The sequence below is a fragment of the Olea europaea genome, chromosome 8 (assembly GCF_002742605.1).
Source record: "Olea europaea var. sylvestris chromosome 8, O_europaea_v1, whole genome shotgun sequence".
In the NCBI taxonomy this organism is placed as follows: domain Eukaryota; kingdom Viridiplantae; phylum Streptophyta; class Magnoliopsida; order Lamiales; family Oleaceae; genus Olea; species Olea europaea.
In genome coordinates this window covers 2,244,679-2,265,114 of record NC_036244.1, presented here as the reverse complement: position 1 = coordinate 2,265,114, position 20,436 = coordinate 2,244,679, and the positions used below count along the sequence as shown (strand labels likewise).

The 20,436-nt window shown below is 32.9% G+C and overlaps 2 protein-coding genes across 2 annotated transcripts; one reads left to right on the top strand and one right to left on the bottom strand.

Moving 5' to 3' along the window:
• The first annotated feature begins 1,609 nt into the window (after positions 1-1,609).
• On the top strand, positions 1,610-8,466 carry LOC111398159. The gene is made up of 7 exons (XM_023025095.1): positions 1,610-1,651; positions 1,771-1,793; positions 1,877-1,886; positions 2,617-2,879; positions 3,107-3,144; positions 3,728-4,062; positions 8,079-8,466. Exons 1-7 carry the CDS (start codon positions 1,610-1,612, stop codon positions 8,232-8,234), a joined length of 867 nt encoding a protein of 288 aa, XP_022880863.1. The 3' UTR covers positions 8,235-8,466.
• A 3,030-nt stretch (positions 8,467-11,496) lies between these two features.
• On the bottom strand, positions 11,497-13,281 carry LOC111398500 (berberine bridge enzyme-like 18). Its single transcript, XM_023025436.1, has one exon. It carries the CDS (start codon positions 13,259-13,261, stop codon positions 11,657-11,659), a length of 1,605 nt encoding a protein of 534 aa, XP_022881204.1. The 5' UTR covers positions 13,262-13,281; the 3' UTR covers positions 11,497-11,656.
• Positions 13,282-20,436: the final 7,155 nt, after the last annotated feature.

Genomic DNA, 20,436 nt, shown 5'->3' with positions numbered 1-20,436 from the left:
CTTATCGTACTCGATTCTAATTGAGTCACTGGTTGACCCACCTTAATAAATAGGCGTGTTAGGTTTGAATCGTTAGCATGTACATACTATTTGTGTTTGAGAGAAATTTTTTATTATTAGGAAATAGAACGGACTAATATTTTTATATATTTATTTATTTTTTCTTCAGAGGTAACTGACTTGTCTAATTTCTATAACAAATTTCCAATCCAAAGATTCAATTGACGCATTTTTGGACATAAGCCATGGAGTGCCCTTTTTTTCTTTTTCTTTTTTCCTTTATATGTTAAATTCAATTTTTACTTTAGTGATTACATTTTAGTGCTTGAGTATTGAATTAATTAATTAATTCTCATCAAGAATTTGTAATATAGTCTACAATTCCACACGCTTCAGTCTTTCCTTAATTTTCCTTGGAGGAAAAGAATGTCCAAGTTGATGATATTCAAGAAATATAACAATTTTAGTATAATCACTAATAATGATTTTATCACAAAATTATTATTTTTTCTTTTTCAAAGTGATAGACAAAATCTACTAGGATTAGTAGCATGAACGTTAATGAGTTCATTTATTTTATAATTGTATATAATCACGCTTTCAATTTCGTTGTTACAATAAATTATTGAAATTTTTTGTCGTCACAGTTTTAAAAAGAAAGGAACTCTTGCGATTTTTATTAGGTGTGGAATGGCAATGAGAATTACGATATCAAATTTTATATCCCAATGTACACTTGGCTAGATTATCAACTAAAATTGTACGACCTTTCAAACGTAAAGATTGACTTGTAAGCGATTTTCATTAAGCATTATTACTTATTTGGTAGGGATTTTGTTAATTAATTTTTTTGACCGTTAGAGATAAAGTGAATTTTACCTGCGAGAGAAGAATTCAAAAATGATGATTGAAATAGTGAAATAACGGTTAAAAAATTGATTTTAATTGACTTTTAAGCTAAAATAGTGAAATGTAATCCCATGTTACACTTGATTGAATTAGATATACGAGAACGTATTTTTGATTGTACAACAAAGCTTCCCATATTTGTCATATTGTAATATTGTACATGCATATTTAGATGCAGATGCAGGTGATGAAATATCAATTCATTCATTCGACGGTTGGATTACAAATTTAATTAGTCTCACTATTATTAGTATGGTGATTATATTACCACCAGAACCAGTGTTTAGTACATTACATTTTTCTTATTTATTTAAGTAACCATGAGTAAAATGATGTAAATATCCTATCTATTATTTGCTAATTTGGTTATTCATTCCATTACCATCGTCCAAACACTACAAAAAGATATATAATTCTTATTTAAAGATACAAATGCGAATTTCATAAAATCAAGTGATTCAAAAATTCATAGAATTGTGGTGGTTATATGACCACCCCCATTAAGTGTTTTACCTTGATTTAGTAGAAAATAGTGAATTTCCTATCCCAATTCCAAAACCGCCAAATATCTGAGCCCATCATCTTTCAAGATGTTGGATGATTTGTTGTCTACTATAAGTTTCAACAATCTTTGGCGTGGAGAATGCACTTTGCACGTGTGTCCAAATACCCAATTTTCTTCAAAGTCGACTATAGTAGTATGGAGTGCATCGCAATTGCCATTATTTTGGTTACTATAAGAGTATTAACATTGTCAGCCGCCTCTTGGATGAAAACAAATTAACCATTATGACACAATTTATTTTTTATTTATTAATTTATCTACTTCATAAATAAGTTTGAGGCCCCTCAAATATTCAGACGAGGAAGACTGTGCGTCTCTGGTGATAAAAAAAAGTATCATAACGAAATGTGGTGTATATCTTTGGTTATTAATTGAATGAGTCTTTAATTATTATTGTATTAGGATTATAATTGTAAGTTTTTTATGGTGTACATCTTGAATATATGTTTTGATTGTGGTGTACTAAGTAAAATGTGTGGTGCTGATATAATTACCTTTACTAATATTATAACGTAACTTTATTTTATCGTCGAGATAAATTAAATTTTTTTTTTATCAATTATTTCTTGATTTGTTTCATTATGTAAATTAATTTATTTCTTTTTTAATTGATTGAGGAAATATTTTTTTTACTTTATTGTAACTGAGATAAAGATATGTGTAAAAGACGGTATGTTTTTCACAAAGATAATATGTTTTTCACTTCGTTCGAATAAGAGATCTGAGATGACTCATATTAATAAATACTTGATCAAAACTTATCGTACTCGATTCTAATTGAGTCACTGGTTGACCCACCTTAATAAATAGGCGTGTTAGGTTTGAATCGTTAGCATGTACATACTATTTGCACTTCGTTCGAATAAGAGTGTACCCATACAAAATTCCTTTGTTTCTCATTATGATATATGTCATCGTCTCTACTCCATTTATTAATTCCCCTGTTCTACGTACTCGTTTCCTTAAAATTCAATAAATAATTTACGAATAATGAAACTTTATTACAATTATTTATGGTTTAACCAAATGCTCCGTTTCTGGAAGATCCTATTAGACTTTATGCGGCCTTTTCGTGCTAAGTTCCTGTTAGATTTAATTATAGATATATCTAAATATTTATTGAAGAAGTAATTTTCCTTTAGGACTCTATTTTTGATCGGGTAAAAATTGTAGTTGAACCAGGAAATTTATCTGCATATAAAACTGCACGCAAGTCTCGCTATCATCCAAAAAGCAAGGAGAGAGAGACACGATTTCCCATTCCCTCTTGTCCTATAAATAATATTCCTATTTCAGTTGCGCCCAAAGCTCTTCTCTACTGCATTACCATTACCGGAGCCTCGCCAAAATCGCCGGCAGATCACGCAATTCTCGTCGGCCGCTGCCAGTTAAGTGATTATTCTTGGTGAGAAAAACTAATTTCCATCCAAGTGAGTTTCCTCTCTTTTCTCTTTTTTTCTAGGTATTCTTATTGTTTTTAATTTTTTCGGTTGTTTAGATTGTTTTTGTAGAGAAATAAGTCGTTTGAAATTCGACATTCAAATTTCAATTTTTTTTTTTTTAAGCTCTATTGTATTATTTTTAGTTTTGGCTAATTTTGTTTTCTGGTTTAATGTGCAATCTTTAAAGCAGGAAAATACAGGATCAACTTCAAAAAAATCAAATGGAATGTAAGTAATTATTCTTCACAGTTTTGAACCATTCCCTTTTTACTTTCTTTTGGGCGTTAAACTGACGTTTTTTTTTTTTTTGGCCACACAGTTTACTCAAAAGTTTACAATTTAATTTAATTTAACTATAAGATAGAGTTTAGATGGGTATTATGGTTTATAATTCTAGCAAGGATTTTTTCCATTTTTTTTTTTTTTTTTTAAAGAAAATAGTCCTCTTTTGTCTTTTGTCAATGTTCGTCTGCGGAATCTTTATATTAGTAAGGAATTCTACTGGGTCTCCTGGTCACCTTCGCTTTCTAGGGTATGGTGTCTTTAGTAAGGAATTCTCCTAGTCACCTGTTGCTCATGCAATTTGGGTCCCTCATTTTGGTTCTAGCATGAACAGCATAAATTTCATTCATCTCCACAATCATTTATTTTTAAGAAAGTGGTCAATTAATGTGTGCGGATGCTTGTTCATTAGATTGATTAATTAGCCTAAACAATATGAAACAAATCTAAATTCAGTCTTGGTTTGTTTTATATTTTAAATAGGATTAGTATCTATTGTAACTTACAAAAAGTTCAAAAATTTTGGCAGTGAAAGGATTGACAGGGAAAGTGAAAGCATGGATATTGGGTGTCCTCAAGAGTGACAGTCCACACTTGGATTTTTTCGTTGGTACTGATGCTGCGATACTAATGACTAGATTTGCTCTTCCACGTATGATCCCATCTAATGGTGCACATGCGCTCAGTGAAGATGAGGAGACCAAGCGAATGCTCATTTTATCTGGTTACGCTTGGATCACATTTTTGGTCTTCTCATTGGGTTTAAGGAGCATTAGACTCTGGTACTTTGGGGTTCCATTCTGGAATTTTTCCCGTTACTGGTACCGTGAGTTTCCATTCTGGAATTCTTCCACTTATCATGAGGTATGTAATTTTCACAAAGATAATATGTTTTTCACTTCGTTCGAATAAGATTGTACCCATACAAAATTCCTTTGTTTCTCATTATGATATATGTCATCGTCTCTACTCCATTTATTAATTCCCCTGTTCTACGTACTCGTTTCCTTAAAATTCAATAAATAATTTACGAATAATGAAACTTTATTACAATTATTTATGGTTTAACCAAATGCTCCGTTTCTGGAAGATCCTATTAGACTTTATGCGGCCTTTTCGTGCTAAGTTCCTGTTAGATTTAATTATAGATATATCTAAATATTTATTGAAGAAGTAATTTTCCTTTAGGACTCTATTTTTGATCGGGTAAAAATTGTCATTGAACCAGGAAATTTATCTGCATATAAAACTGCACGCAAGTCTCGCTATCATCCAAAAAGCAAGGAGAGAGAGACACGATTTCCCATTCCCTCTTGTCCTATAAATAATATTCCTATTTCAGTTGCGCCCAAAGCTCTTCTCTACTGCATTACCATTACCGGAGCCTCGCTAGTATAATCACTAATAATGATTTTATCACAAAATTATTATTTTTTCTTTTTCAAAGTGATAGACAAAATCTACTAGGATTAGTAGCATGAACGTTAATGAGTTCATTTATTTTATAATTGTATATAATCACGCTTTCAATTTCGTTGTTACAATAAATTATTGAAATTTTTTGTCGTCACAGTTTTAAAAAGAAAGGAACTCTTGCGATTTTTATTAGGTGTGGAATGGCAATGAGAATTACGATATCAAATTTTATATCCCAATGTACACTTGGCCAGATTATCAACTAAAATTGTACGACTTTTCAAACGTAAAGATTGACTTGTAAGCGATTTTCATTAAGCATTATTACTTATTTGGTAGGGATTTTGTTAATTGATTTTTTTGATCGTTAGAGATAAAGTGAATTTTACCTGCGAGAGAAGAATTCAAAAATGATGATTGAAATAGTGAAATAACGGTTAAAAAATTGATTTTAATTGACTTTTAAGCTAAAATAGTGAAATATAATCCCATGTTACACTTGATTGAATTAGATATACGAGAACGTATTTTTGATTGTACAACAAAGCTTCCCATATTTGTCATATTGTAATATTGTACATGCATATTTAGATGCAGATGCAGGTGATGAAATATCAATTCATTCATTCGACGGTTGGATTACAAATTTAATTAGTCTCACTATTATTAGTATGGTGATTATATTACCACCAGAACCAGTGTTTAGTACATTACATTTTTCTTATTTATTTAAGTAACCATGAGTAAAATGATGTAAATATCCTATCTATTATTTGCTAATTTGGTTATTCATTCCATTACCATCGTCCAAACACTACAAAAAGATATATAATTCTTATTTAAAGATACAAATGCGAATTTCATAAAATCAAGTGATTCAAAAATTCATAGAATTGTGGTGGTTATATGACCACCCCCATTAAGTGTTTTACCTTGATTTAGTAGAAAATAGTGAATTTCCTATCCCAATTCCAAAACCGCCAAATATCTGAGCCCATCATCTTTCAAGATGTTGGATGATTTGTTGTCTACTATAAGTTTCAACAATCTTTGGCGTGGAGAATGCACTTTGCACGTGTGTCCAAATACCCAATTTTCTTCAAAGTCGACTATAGTAGTATGGAGTGCATCGCAATTGCCATTATTTTGGTTACTATAAGAGTATTAACATTGTCAGCCGCCTCTTGGATGAAAACAAATTAACCATTCAGACGAGGAAGACTGTGCGTCTCTGGTGATAAAAAAAAGTATCATAACGAAATGTGGTGTATATCTTTGGTTATTAATTGAATGAGTCTTTAATTATTATTGTATTAGGATTATAATTGTAAGTTTTTTATGGTGTACATCTTGAATATATGTTTTGATTGTGGTGTACTAAGTAAAATGTGTGGTGCTGATATAATTACCTTTACTAATATTATAACGTAACTTTATTTTATCGTCGAGATAAATTAAATTTTTTTTTATCAATTATTTCTTGATTTGTTTCATTATGTAAATTAATTTATTTCTTTTTTAATTGATTGAGGAAATATTTTTTTTACTTTATTGTAACTGAGATAAAGATATGTGTAAAAGACGGTATGTTTTTCACAAAGATAATATGTTTTTCACTTCGTTCGAATAAGAGTGTACCCATACAAAATTCCTTTGTTTCTCATTATGATATATGTCATCGTCTCTACTCCATTTATTAATTCCCCTGTTCTACGTACTCGTTTCCTTAAAATTCAATAAATAATTTACGAATAATGAAACTTTATTACAATTATTTATGGTTTAACCAAATGCTCCGTTTCTGGAAGATCCTATTAGACTTTATGCGGCCTTTTCGTGCTAAGTTCCTGTTAGATTTAATTATAGATATATCTAAATATTTATTGAAGAAGTAATTTTCCTTTAGGACTCTATTTTTGATCGGGTAAAAATTGTCATTGAACCAGGAAATTTATCTGCATATAAAACTGCACGCAAGTCTCGCTATCATCCAAAAAGCAAGGAGAGAGAGACACGATTTCCCATTCCCTCTTGTCCTATAAATAATATTCCTATTTCAGTTGCGCCCAAAGCTCTTCTCTACTGCATTACCATTACCGGAGCCTCGTCAAAATCGCCGGCAGATCACGCAATTCTCGTCGGCCGCTGCCAGTTAAGTGATTATTCTTGGTGAGAAAAACTAATTTCCATCCAAGTGAGTTTCCTCTCTTTTCTCTTTTTTTCTAGGTATTCTTATTGTTTTTAATTTTTTCGGTTGTTTAGATTGTTTTTGTAGAGAAATAAGTCGTTTGAAATTCGACATTCAAATTTCAATTTTTTTTTTTTTAAGCTCTATTGTATTATTTTTAGTTTTGGCTAATTTTGTTTTCTGGTTTAATGTGCAATCTTTAAAGCAGGAAAATACAGGATCAACTTCAAAAAAATCAAATGGAATGTAAGTAATTATTCTTCACAGTTTTGAACCATTCCCTTTTTACTTTCTTTTGGGCGTTAAACTGACGTTTTTTTTTTTTTTGGCCACACAGTTTACTCAAAAGTTTACAATTTAATTTAATTTAACTATAAGATAGAGTTTAGATGGGTATTATGGTTTATAATTCTAGCAAGGATTTTTTCCATTTTTTTTTTTTTTTTTTAAAGAAAATAGTCCTCTTTTGTCTTTTGTCAATGTTCGTCTGCGGAATCTTTATATTAGTAAGGAATTCTACTGGGTCTCCTGGTCACCTTCGCTTTCTAGGGTATGGTGTCTTTAGTAAGGAATTCTCCTAGTCACCTGTTGCTCATGCAATTTGGGTCCCTCATTTTGGTTCTAGCATGAACAGCATAAATTTCATTCATCTCCACAATCATTTAGTTTTAGGAAAGTGGTCAATTAATGTGTGCGGATGCTTGTTCATTAGATCGATTAATTAGCCTAAACAATATGAAACAAATCTAAATTCAGTCTTGGTTTGTTTTATATTTTAAATAGGATTAGTATCTATTGTAACTTACAAAAAGTTCAAAAATTTTGGCAGTGAAAGGATTGACAGGGAAAGTGAAAGCATGGATATTGGGTGTCCTCAAGAGTGACAGTCCACACTTGGATTTTTTCGTTGGTACTGATGCTGCGATACTAATGACTAGATTTGCTATTTCACGTATGATCCCATCTGATGGTGCGCATGCGCTCAGTGAAGATGAGGAGACCAAAAGAATGCTCATTTTATCTGGTTACGCTTGGATCACATTTTTGGTCTCCTCACTGGGTTTAAGGAGCATTAGACTCTGGTACTTTGGGGTTCCATTCTGGAATTTTTCCCGTTACTGGTACCGTGAGTTTCCATTCTGGAATTCTTCCACTTATCATGAGGTATGTAATTTTTATTCTCTCTTTTTAAACTAAGATAAGACTTGATTTCAACAATTGAAAGGAGCCTAACTTCTAGTCAATTTATAATTTGATCCTGGTCTTTGTTTATTAGGAAGGAACACTCCCGGAAGAATTGGTTGCTCTCGAACATGGGACTCTGAAGTTATTGAAGAATAGGGATAAAAAAGTCCTAGAAGAATTGGTTTCTCTCAAACATGGTGACTTTGTCGTTATTGAAGTATATGGAAGTGATAATTGTGCATCTTAAGAGGCATATATGTATCGCTTATTTTGCTTGGTAGGGTTTAAGAAAAACTATATCAAACATGGTGACTTTGATGTTATTGAAGTATATGGATAAAAACGAAGTGATAATTTTGCATCTTAAGAGGCATATATGTATAATTTGTTTTGCTTAGTAGGGTTTAAGAAAAACTATATCTTAATTGAACCGGTGATATCTTATTCTTTTTAGTTTAATTATATGAAGTTGACATGAATGCAACTTTTACATAACTACATGCAACCTTTTTGGTGCATCTTTCACTCTCTTAATTCTTGAGGTATAGACAACATCAAGGATGGAACTACAGTTGTTAGGCATAAGCTTGATGCTTATTGCTTCCAAATACAAGGAAATTTGGGTCCGTGAGACCATGAATTGGTTTGCATCTCTGCAGCACAGACACTTCGATCACCACAAAAGATAGTCGGTTGAATGAGTTCATATTATATAATGCATGCACCTGTTGCGCATTTGATACGAAAACGAAATGCTTCATTTGAATTGTTTTGCTAACTCGACATAAAGAAACACACTGATGCTATATAGACCCACTAGGGTTGAAGTCAAGGCCCTATTTGAGCTCAATTATTTTTTCATTAAAATGAAAAATATGATCGTTATCTATCACATCAAGTCACTATATTTGGCTTTTTATCTTTTATGTAGGGTCCATAATAGTTATATTTTTTATTCTCATTTTTACAATAATGTGGCTCAAACGGGGGCTAAATAACATTACTCGTAAATTAATATATTGTGTCGAGCTATAAAATTTTCATCAGACTACAATTATATTATACAATAAAAAAAATTGGAATTTTCGAATTCGTATTGGAATCACAATTATTCAATAAATAATTCTTAGCTAGCCAAGGATATCCCATTGTATCAAAAGTACATGGGGATCATGAACTGTGAAGACGTCTCATCATTTCCAACTCTAATTAATTTGATACTCAAAACAAATATATCAACTGAATATTTTTATTTTTTTTTTTAAATTGTCTCGTACTACTCCATCAACCTTATCCAATAATTGTAAAATTGATAATTAGTTAAAAGATCGATTTGATCAAATTTTAGTTATTCATTACTCTAAATATTATATCAATCAGGCACACACACTGCACACACGTACCAGGACGTAGGGTCCCAAACCTGTCCCTAAGCCCCATTTACATTTTTATATCAGTCCAATAGATTTTTTTACCTATATATAAGTATAAAAATTAACATATAACTATAAAATTGACGTATAGCTAGAAAATTACTTATAAATAATTTTGATTATAAGTATATTTTTCACTTTTAAGTTAAAAATTAACTTATATGTATAAAATTATTTACAAGTAAAATACGAGTACAAGTTTGAAAAATTAATTAACATACACATTTACTTCATATTATTTACACATATATACTCATTCGAAAATATAATGGGGAAATGAGTTTTTTTTTTTTTTAATCTATTTTGAAGAACATTATGGAGATAAACAATAGTTATGAACAATTTAATTAATTTGAGAATAAGAATGCAATGAAAAAAATTTGGGACGTAAATGTAACAGTGTGTAAAGGTTACTAACATTTCATATAATTAAAACGTTGTCTAGTTATTAATAACCGTGATGTTATTATATGTAACCTAAACTCTCAAGTATGGGTCTTTAGAAAAAAAATAAAAATAAATCACCCAACCAAATTCTTCATTCACCCATAACACGTAGTCTTCTATCTTCTTCATCTCATCTGGCTTTTTCAAAATCCAAATCTTTTTAGGTCAAATCCAAATAAAAAATTTCAAGAGAAAGGTTTAAATAAATTTCTATTCTTGAAGGAAAACTTAGTTCCATTTCATTTTTGTCCAAATTTGAATTGATTTGTATCAAAAGGTAGAGTCGTTGTGAAACAGAGATTGAGTGTATATATATTTGTTCATTTCAGGATATTATTTCTGAAAGATGGGCAGGTAGTAAAGAACAAAATGAAATTTTGGAATAATCCACGTGCTTTCTAGAGATATATTATTTTGTCAAATTAAAAATAAGCATAGTCATTGTTCTTTTTATTCATTTATATGGTCAAAGGCCTTTTGACCAAATACTTTATTAGACCAGACATTTGGCTAAAATTGCCCCAGATTTAAAATAAAACGATGCACAAACATTATTATCATTTTTTATCTCTGTGATATTGATACCCACTAAATAGACAACAAGTATGTTGACGTCAAAAATTGTGAAAACTAATTTTTAAGCCAACTTAAAAAAAAAAAAAAAAAAAAGATCACTCGTATTCATTCAGAGAGATCGATTTGTACACTTTCTGTGTAGGAAAGCTTTGTCCCCCTCGAAGGGAATCGTTCCTTACTATTTATGAGGGGCTTGGCAAAAATTATGTCATTTCAATCAAATCAACCACTTGCGCCGAGCTTAGACCACATGCCGCCGATCTCTCTCTTAATTGGTCAATGAGGCCGGTAGCCATCACATCGCTATTTCTTTCATGTAATGATGGACTGCAAAGGATAGGTAGTTGATTGGTGGGTATAGACGGTGCTAACGTCATCTTCTATAAATATATATGATTGAAAGGGTGATGTGATAGGATATAAGAAATTTGCAATTATTATGTCTTTTGAGGTTATGGCGACAATGTGCCGAGCTGAGGTTTTATGACCGAACTCACACATGTATAAAGTGGACCTTGCGAGCAATAAATGTGAGACTGGAGGTCGGTCATCAACAAAGTCTAAAATTAGTCATCAATGTAATCAAATGATTGCTATCTAGGTGTCCTTTTTTTTTTCTTTTTTTAAAAAAAATTATTTATAAATTCGAAAGAAATATTAATTATGTCGAGCCAATTCGTTTAACACTTTGTCTAAATTTAGATGGAACTCTAGATATTAGAGATGATGTAGTGCGTATTAGCTTACATTGGAGATATATATTTTTTAAATACCATCTAATTTTATTGAAATTTTCTTCAACAATTAATGGGAAAATTCATTTGAAATCAACAATCAATTCTTTTGAGATTTTCTCTTTCCTCGTCAAAAATAATTCAATCAAATATTAAATTTAATTTCTAAAGTATAAATAATTGCAAAACTTGGAATTACAATCCGTGGATTCTAATTTTTTAAAAATCAACAAAAAATAAAACCACCAAAAAATATGTACAATATTTCTCGACCGACACACATTAAAACCACCAAAATATAAAGCTTCTAAAAGCTAGAGAGCAGAAATGAGGAAATAAACATTATTATTTCAATTTTTTTGTTATACAACAAACAAACGAAACACACAGTACCTTTGAACCCGAGGTACTGTGTTTTATTACAGAGAACAATTAAAAGATAACCCTAAAAATTAATAATAAAGACAACCTTTCTTTTCTTAGGATATCAAAAGTGGTATACTTTGCTCATTTCTGAAGAAATTATCAGGATCAACCTTTGATTTCACATGAACCAATCTCTTGAAATTCTCCAGGAAATATTTAATGCCCCAAACACTTGCTTGTTCATAGCTTGTGTTTCCTCCAATGTTGTTAACCCCCAAATCAAGATCTCTATAGTTCAAATATGCAGGCCTAGGATTCTTCGGAACATAGGATGCCATGTATTTATACAGCCTTCTGATCCAATTTATATACCTGTCTGATTCTTGATTTCCTTCTTCATCCCAGTACACCAAATGCTGTATTTCAAATAGATTTCCTGCTCTATGAGGAAATGGAGTTTCGGATGACGAAATTTCACTCATTTTTCCACCATATGGAGCAAAAATAAGCTGGGCTGCTTCAGCTTCAGCTTCTTGAAAAAATTCCCATAACCCTTCTAAGGCATGTTTGGGTATTGGTTCTTGTACAAAATCTCCTTTTGCTTTGTAATATGTTCTGGGATTAGGATTCCTGTTGGTTAAATCTTTCAGAGTTGATCCACTGGGAAGATCAGAAAAATAGAGGATTGCTTCGATCCAGCTTTTTTCCAGGCAGTCTTGTTTCTGCAAACCTAATTCAGGGAAACTTTCTCGCATCAAGGGAAGCAACTTATCAATCCTGCCAAGAAAGATGGAATTAAAAGAGGCTTGAACTGAAAATCTTTTCCCTTTTCCACCGGGATTAACACGCGTTATGAGGATCCTGACGAACAGATTTTCATCAAATTTATGTGCAATATACTGCCATCGATGAACAAGGTTCGTTGCATTCTGTTCCAAAGTTCTGTTGATAGTGAAAACTGTTACAATATCAGGAACTTCAACCATCTTGATTTTCCAAGAGGTGACCACCCCAAAACTGGCGGCTCCTCCGCCGCGTATAGCCCAAAAAAGATCTTCTCCCATTGACTTTCTGTCAAGAATTTCACCGTCGACATTGACAATTCTTGCATCAATAATATTATCCGCTGCAAGGCCATATTTTCTTAGCAAGGTGCCATAGCCACCTCCACTGAAATGTCCACTTACGCCCACTGTGGGACACAGACCAGCTGGAATGGCTAGATTTGGGCTATTTTCTGCAATTCTATAAGAAAATGCACCAAGAAGTACACCTGCCTGAACCCATGCTGTCCTCTTTTTAACGTTTATTTTGATCAATTCTAGATTTCTCAAATCAAGAATTACAAATGGGACTTTGGAAAGATAAGAAAGACCTTCATAATCATGGCCCCCAGAGCGAGTCCTAATCTGCAGGCCATGGATTTTAGAACAAGTAATTACTGTCTGTATATGAAACTCATTCAATGGCGTGACGATTACTAGAGGCTTTGGCATGGAAGGTGACACAAAGCGTTGGTTTTGTATAGAGAACAACAAAGTAGGTGTGTATGACGAATTTTTTGGCGTGTAAATGACTTCTGAGATGGAATTTGAGCCTTTAGATTGTAGGCATTTGAGAAAATGTTCAAGGTTTTGAGAGGAAATGGTAGAAGAAAATGAGAGGAAGAAGAAAAGGGAGAAAATAAGTGAAGCCATAGAAATGCTTAGCGTCATCATTATTATTTTGAAGAAGAAGATTTCTCTTTGTTGGACTATTTATAGATTTTAGTCCCATAAGAAAGCAATTCAATTTCAACAGAAAATAGGAAACATAAAAATCATTTGTTCCCGTCGTGTACGTATAAAGTATAAGAGGAGAAAAATAATTCTTACAAGTAAATTTATCGGCTGCTTCATAAAATTTTTTAGCAGTGTTTGATAAAAATTGATGTAATTTGTGACTGAGAATTTGACTAAAATTATCCATAAAATATGTGATTAATATAATAATATTTAAGGTCAAGAAGACATGCAATTAGGTATTAGATTTGTTACATCACTCCACTAGGACATTGACATTATTTAAAATCTAAATACAAGAGAGAAGTGTGGTAGACATGGAAGAGAGTATAAGTCCAATTTTAAGTTAGATAACTACCTACTACGTTGATGAACCCTTGTCCTCAAAATGTCATGATCATTTCATTTTATGTAATTGACATCTTTCCTTATATTCTATTAACATTTGTTGTATTAATGTAAAAACAAGAACTAACTTAACAGTCTAATAAATTATTAAAACCTACTTCCAGACATTAAGCTCACCAATTAACCAGACTGATAAAAATTTTAAGAACTTTTCGATAGCCAAACATTCGAGACATATATAACCCTTGTTTGATTCTCATTCTTCTAAAAATCCTTTTTTTTTTCAGAATTTATTTTCAATCACACATATTTCAATAAAATAATATTACAGATAAATTCAATTTTTTTCCTTAATTTTTAACTATTTATTTTTCATCAATCTACTATTTAAAATTCATCATTTTCCAAAATGTGGGTCAAACAAGGGCACAGATGATAAAAAAATCCACAACACTTTTGAAGAAGACAATATTTTCAGACTCAATAATTCACGACAGCCACATATCCTTGAATTCTTCTCTCCTGTCATCTGTCAAGTTTACGTGCCTATGGTCCTCTCTCTCTCTCTCAGGGTAATATTAACAGTAAATAAATATGAAACAAGCCTTCACGAGAGACATTTGTTTCCCATTTAATCTTTTTGTCAAAGAATGTCCATTCATACTTGTTAAAGATTTCAGACGTGCTGCAGAACTCAGGATTAAATCCCGAGTTCAGATTCAGGGCCAAGGTAGCGTGACCTCAACCTTCGATCTTGCAGTATATGGAACCCGTGATTTCAAATCGGGGCCGAGGTCAAGCCATCTCGACCCCCGGCTCCAAGCCCGAGATTTAATCCCGGGATGAGGAGTAAAGATATCCCTAAAAGGAATTTAATAAATCAAAATGATGAGTGAATAAAAATTATTTGGGAATTAGGGTATTCATACTATTTAAATTCGGCCTTGATGTTATCTATATTTCCTTAAAATATTTAAATTTTGGTACCATTTATTATTGATCATTGGACAAATTGATTAATTGAGATTTTTTGAGAAACTTTTATTAATTATGTTTGAGGTTACAAAATCAAGTTATTTTACTTTTAAAGTCATTCAAGAGAGAATAATTATATCCATATTTTTTATTTGTTGCACTATTTTTTTTACGTGCATTTAAACTCATCATTCTTTGTTTATTGTAGTACTTATGTCCTCAACTTTCTTGTCATATATTTATCGTTAACATTCTATTTATTAGCATGCCTTGTCTCTTATAACGATATCTGTTTAGAAAATCCATGGATGGCATACGTTTTTTTTTTCATCGTATTTAAAAAAAAAATAGTAAATACAAAATTGAGACAATTTTTTTTTCTCATTTCAATGCATGTAAATAGAGTATTTTGACCAAAATCATCATCAAGAACATCTTAATTAATAAGATATTGAAAATAAGTTTTTTAATGAAAATATTAAGTACAAAAATGTCATTAATAACTGTGGTTGATGACATTAAAGTATAATTTCAATGATGAATTACTTTATAATTACATTCTAGAAAGAACAATGTTATTTGTACACTTCTCTCACAAAAGGTCTTGTGAGACGAGTGTACATATAGCAAAACTCTTTTAGATATGCTTGAAAATGGAAAGTAACGAGCATTACTTCTTTTTCTTTGTAAGTAGTTATTTGGATCTTTCGTACTATCCCTACGTTGCCTACTTTAGATTTAGGTTGACCCTATTAGTATCGATTATCAACATACTTCAGATCTACAAGCAAACTCTCTCACTCAGGACATAAAAGTTACGTTTTTCACCTTTCTTGATTCCTTCAAATTAAGATAGAAAACTTCAATTCTGGATAAAGTTTCTTTTGTATCTTTCCGTAAAATTATTCCATAATGTCTGAACCCAGTAACGTTGATCATGTCCTTGCAAAGCATTCCTTCTTAAAAAAAAAAAAGGTTGAACCCCAACCTGGCTCCCACAGCTTCGTCCTTAGAGCTTTGTAAGGGAGGTAAATCGCGGGATGTACCCCAACAAGTTAGGGAACAAGAGCTGCATGTACACTGCGCTTACAAAGAGTCCAATTCCATGTCTTAGGAATCGAATTCCCACACTGCGGTTGTCAGCAAGGCGTGAGATAACCTCACTCCTGTTCTTTGCACTACTGAGATATGTCCTGAGGGGCAATAAAAAAAGCATTCCTTCTTATATTCTATTGACTCGATGTGGTTTGGAAAAAATGTTGGAGCTTTATCGATTGTGTTCTCGCTGATTTATCCATCTCACTAGTGAGATTACAAAAGAAAAAAAGGATGAACAAGCCAAATTCAAATTAATGGAGCCCATTATTGGAATTCAAGCATGTAGCAATCAAGCATCTACCTATTTTGTAATAATAATACATTTTAACTTTTTGTGTAATTCTCTAAATCAAGACTTATCTGTTAACATGGTGGAATAATTTTACGAATTAAGTTGAATAGAATTATGTTATAAATATACCAAAATATAAAATTTTTGAAGATTTTCACGAAATATTATTTTGGTTAAAAATGCTATAAAATATTGCAGCATGCGTGAATTAAAAAAAAAATTATAAAAGTTGTCGGTCTTATAAAATACATGAATAAAAAAAAAGAAAGAAAGCTTGATTGACATACAAACAATTCTCCAAACATGCACTTAGTATCGTAAGAGCAAAACCTTTTAGCCCCCCGCGGCATATCCCAATGGTGCAAAGTGTTAGAATTGAATGAAAAATATTGAATAGAAGTAATGGAAAATATTAAATAGAAGTCTCTTCATATGTTGTAACTCAACTAACTCAAGTCCCTTCATATTTTTAACTCCTTTATCAATTAATGGTTTAACTCCTTGATTAATGAGCTATCTTTTCCTCCATTGGTATAAATAAGAGTCTCTCTAGGTTGGAAAATCACAAGTGAAATGCAAGCTTCTTCCTCTAAACAACAATATTCTTTTTCTCACTTTCAAGTTCTTCCTTGTACTTATAATTTCTTTGTGAGATAGAGTATATCATAGCTAGTTCGCAGGCGGTTAACGTAGTGCAGCATGAACCGACAACCGATTGTATCTTGGGAATCGAACACCGATCAAAACCTCTTGCACTTCGGTGAGGCAGCGAATTCGATTTAAGGAAACTGTGAATACACAGGCCTTCGGTTTGATTTGATTCTCTAATACTTACCTACAAGCTTAAATCGAATTGACTTTAGTAAATCAAATTCTGTTCATTAGTTTTTGTCAATTTTTCCAGTTCATGGTTTTTGCATTATTTCTAATTTATTTTAAATGATTGTTAAGTTGTTAATAATTTGACAAAATAATCTGTTCTTCAACTCTACAGTTGTATTTTCTGAATAGATAACTTGATCTCGAATTTATATACAACTTTATAAACTTATAATTATTCTAAATTATTTGTTGCTTGTTCCGGTTCAATGGCTTGAATTGGAAATAACGATGTGAACAACGGAAGCAACACTGTTGGTACCGGTGTACCAAATCCTGCAATGACCGTTGTTAACCCTATGGAGACCACGACTGACATTTCTCCCATTGACGGGATAATTGGAGGCGGGATTTCTCATGTTGGAGTGAACCCAACTTTGCCTTCGGCTACGGCCTTGCAATCCAGTTTGGCACAATACCTTTGCCAGTGCCTAGGGCTACAACTTTGCACCTTTGCCATCGTTTCCGGCTCCATTTTTGGTGAATCATGCAATTCGACCGAATAAGTTTGCTGGTACTGATTTTAAGACATGGCAAAATAATATTGTTTTATATCTCACTACGTTGGACCTTGCACGTTTCCTCACTGAGGATGCCCCTATCGTGGCTGAAAACGATACTGATGTGCATAGGCGTGCATCTTGGGACGCTTGGAGAAGTGCTAATTTTTGTGCCGCAACTATGTCTTGGATGGCCTACAGAATTCTCTATATCACGTATATGTGGTAAAGAAGTCTGCTAAGGAGCTCTGGGAGTCCTTAGAAAAGAAATACAAGACTGAGGATGGCGGATCTAAGAAATTCTTAGCCAATCGGTTATGGACTTCAAAATGGTTGATTCACGTTCAATGGTGAGCCAAGTGCAGGAGTATCAAGTGCTTTTGCAAGAAATGCATGCTGAGAGTCTGACCATATCAGAATCTCTATAGGTGGCTACTGTTATTCACAAGCTACCTTCTCAGTGGAAGGCTTTCAAAAGCTATTTGCAGCATAAGAGGAAATAGATGTCTTTCGAGGATTTAATTATCAAGCTGCGCATTGAGGAGGATAACAAACGGGCTGAACGTAAGTCAGAGAATTCTTACTCTGAGAAGGCTAATGTATTGGAGTACGGCCAAAGTTCTAGTACTAAGAAAGTTTACTCCTTTAAAGCCAAACAGGGTAACGGAAATCGAAAAGATAAAAAAAAGGCTACGAAAGGGTCTCAATTGAAGCCTGCAGGTGGGGTAGGAAAGAAACCTAAGTTCCGGTTCAATGGAAAGTGCTTCAATCGTGACAAAGTTGGGCATCGATCAGCAGACTATCGTCAGCCTCGAAGAGATAATAAGCAACGTCCTCAAGCTAATATGGTTGGAAATGAGATAGATCATCTCTCAGATGAAATGTCTGAGCTAAACCTCACGGCGGTGATTAGTGAGGTTAACCTGGTGGGGTCTAATCCAAAGGAGTGGTGACTGGACACTGGGGCCACTTGCCATGTCTGCTCCAACAGGAGCATGTTCACTACTTTTGCACCAGTTACAAATGGTGAAAAGTTGTTCATGGGAAACTCTGCAACTTCTGAAGTGCTTGGTAAAGGCAAAGTGATCTTGAAAATGACATCTGGCAAAGAGTTTACTCTGACTAATGTGCTGTACGTGCTAAAGATTCGCAAGAATCTGGTCTCTGGGTCTCTTCTAAGCAAGAATGGGTTCCGCATGATCTTTGAGGCGGATAAGCTGGTGATTACCAAAATAGGAGTTTATGTTGGGAAAAGCTATATGACTGATGGCCTGTTTAAATTGAATGTAATTGCTGTAACCCCAACTGTTATGAGTAATGAGGAAACTCCTTCTGCTTACTTGCTTGAGTCTCCTAATCTGTGGCGTGGTAGATTAGGTCACATAAATTACAATGCTTTACGTAGACTAAGCAAACTAAATTACTTGCCTAGGTTTCAAATTGATTCAAATCATAAATATGAAACATGCGTTGAATCTAAACTTACTAGGTCTTCGTTTCATAATATTGAAAAAAGTATCGAGCCATTGGGACTAGCCCACAGTGATGTATGTGACTTGAAATCTGTCCAAACACGAGGCGATAATAAGTATTTTATTACTTCTGTCGACGATAGCACGAGATATTGTTGTGTACTTGCTTAAAAGTAAAGACGAAGCTATCGATAAATTCATTTTTTTATAAGAATGAAGTTGAAAATCAACTTAGTAAGAAAATAAAGGTGCTACGGAGTGATCGTAGTGGTGAATATAAATCATCGTTTGGTGAATTTTGTGCTAAACATGGAATAATTCACCAAATTACTGCACCTTATTCACCTGAACGGAATTGCTGAGCATAAGAATAAAACTTTAAAGGAAATAATGAATGCTATATTGATTAGTTCTGGATTACCACAGAACATGTAGAGAGAAGCTATTCTTTCCGCAAATTACATCTTGAATAAAGTGTTAGAAAGAATATGGATAAGACTCCGTATGAATTTTGGACAAATCGGACACCTTCATATAAATATTTACAAATGTGGGGGTGTCTTGTTAAAGTTGTAGTGCCTCCTCCTAAGAAGGTCAAGATTGGACCGAAGATAGTTGATTGTGTTCATTGGTTATGCACAAAATAGTAGTGCATATAGGTTCATGGTGCATTATTCGAATGTACCTGATATTCATCCGAACACGATTATGGAGTCTTGGAATGCACAATTCTTTGAGAATATATTTCCTTGTAAGTCTCCTAAACAATTAACTCCTATTAAACGGACAATGGAATCTCCTGCTTCTGGCAGCAGTAAAGATCCAGTTGAAGAATGTGAGGATGAGCCTAAACGGAGCAAAAGGACCAAAACTTCTAAGACGTTTGGCCCTGATTTTCTTACATATTTGATGGAGAATGATCCTCAAAACTATAAAGAAGCTATATCTTCTCCAGATGGTCATTTGTGGAAAGAAGCCATCAAAAGTAAAATTGATTCCATTCTACAGAATCATACCTGGGAGTTATTAGATCTTCCACCGGGCTGTAAGCTTTCAGGCTACAAGTGGATCTTCAAGAAGAAGATGAAAGCGGACGGCTCCATTGATAAATATAAAGCTCGGCTAGTAATCAAAAGTTATAAGCAAAAGGAAGGCTTAGATTACTTTAATACTTATTCTCCTGTATCGAGAATAACTTCTATCCAGATGATAATTGCTATTACGGCCTTGCGAAATCTGGAAATGCATCAGATGAATGTAAAAACAGCTTTCCTAAATGGAGATGTGAATGAAGAAATTTACATGGAGCAACCGGAGGGGTTTACAGCTCTAGGTGAAGAAAGGAAAGTTTGTAAACTGGTTAAATCGCTGTATGGTTTGAAGCAAGCACCAAAACAATGGCATGAGAAGTTTGATAATGATATGCTTTCTAATGGTTTTAGAATCAACGAGTGCGACAAGTGTGTATATGTCAAGGACACTAATGATGGATATGTCATACTATGTCTATACGTCGACGACATGTTCATTGTCGATAGCTCTGACAAG

What these genes read in the sequence shown, in the direction of transcription:
- LOC111398159 (XM_023025095.1), top strand. Translation starts at nt 1,610, where the DNA reads ATGGAGTGCATCGCAATTGCCATTATTTTGGTTACTATAAGA. An exon ending in TCAAAAAAATCAAATGGAAT is followed by an intron (nt 3,145 to 3,727) that starts GTAAGTAATTAT and finishes AAATTTTGGCAG; the next exon opens with TGAAAGGATTGACAGGGAAA. An exon ending in ATTCTTCCACTTATCATGAG is followed by an intron (nt 4,063 to 8,078) that starts GTATGTAATTTT and finishes TTTGTTTATTAG; the next exon opens with GAAGGAACACTCCCGGAAGA.
- LOC111398500 (XM_023025436.1), bottom strand. Translation starts at nt 13,261, where the DNA reads ATGATGACGCTAAGCATTTCTATGGCTTCACTTATTTTCTCCCTTTTC.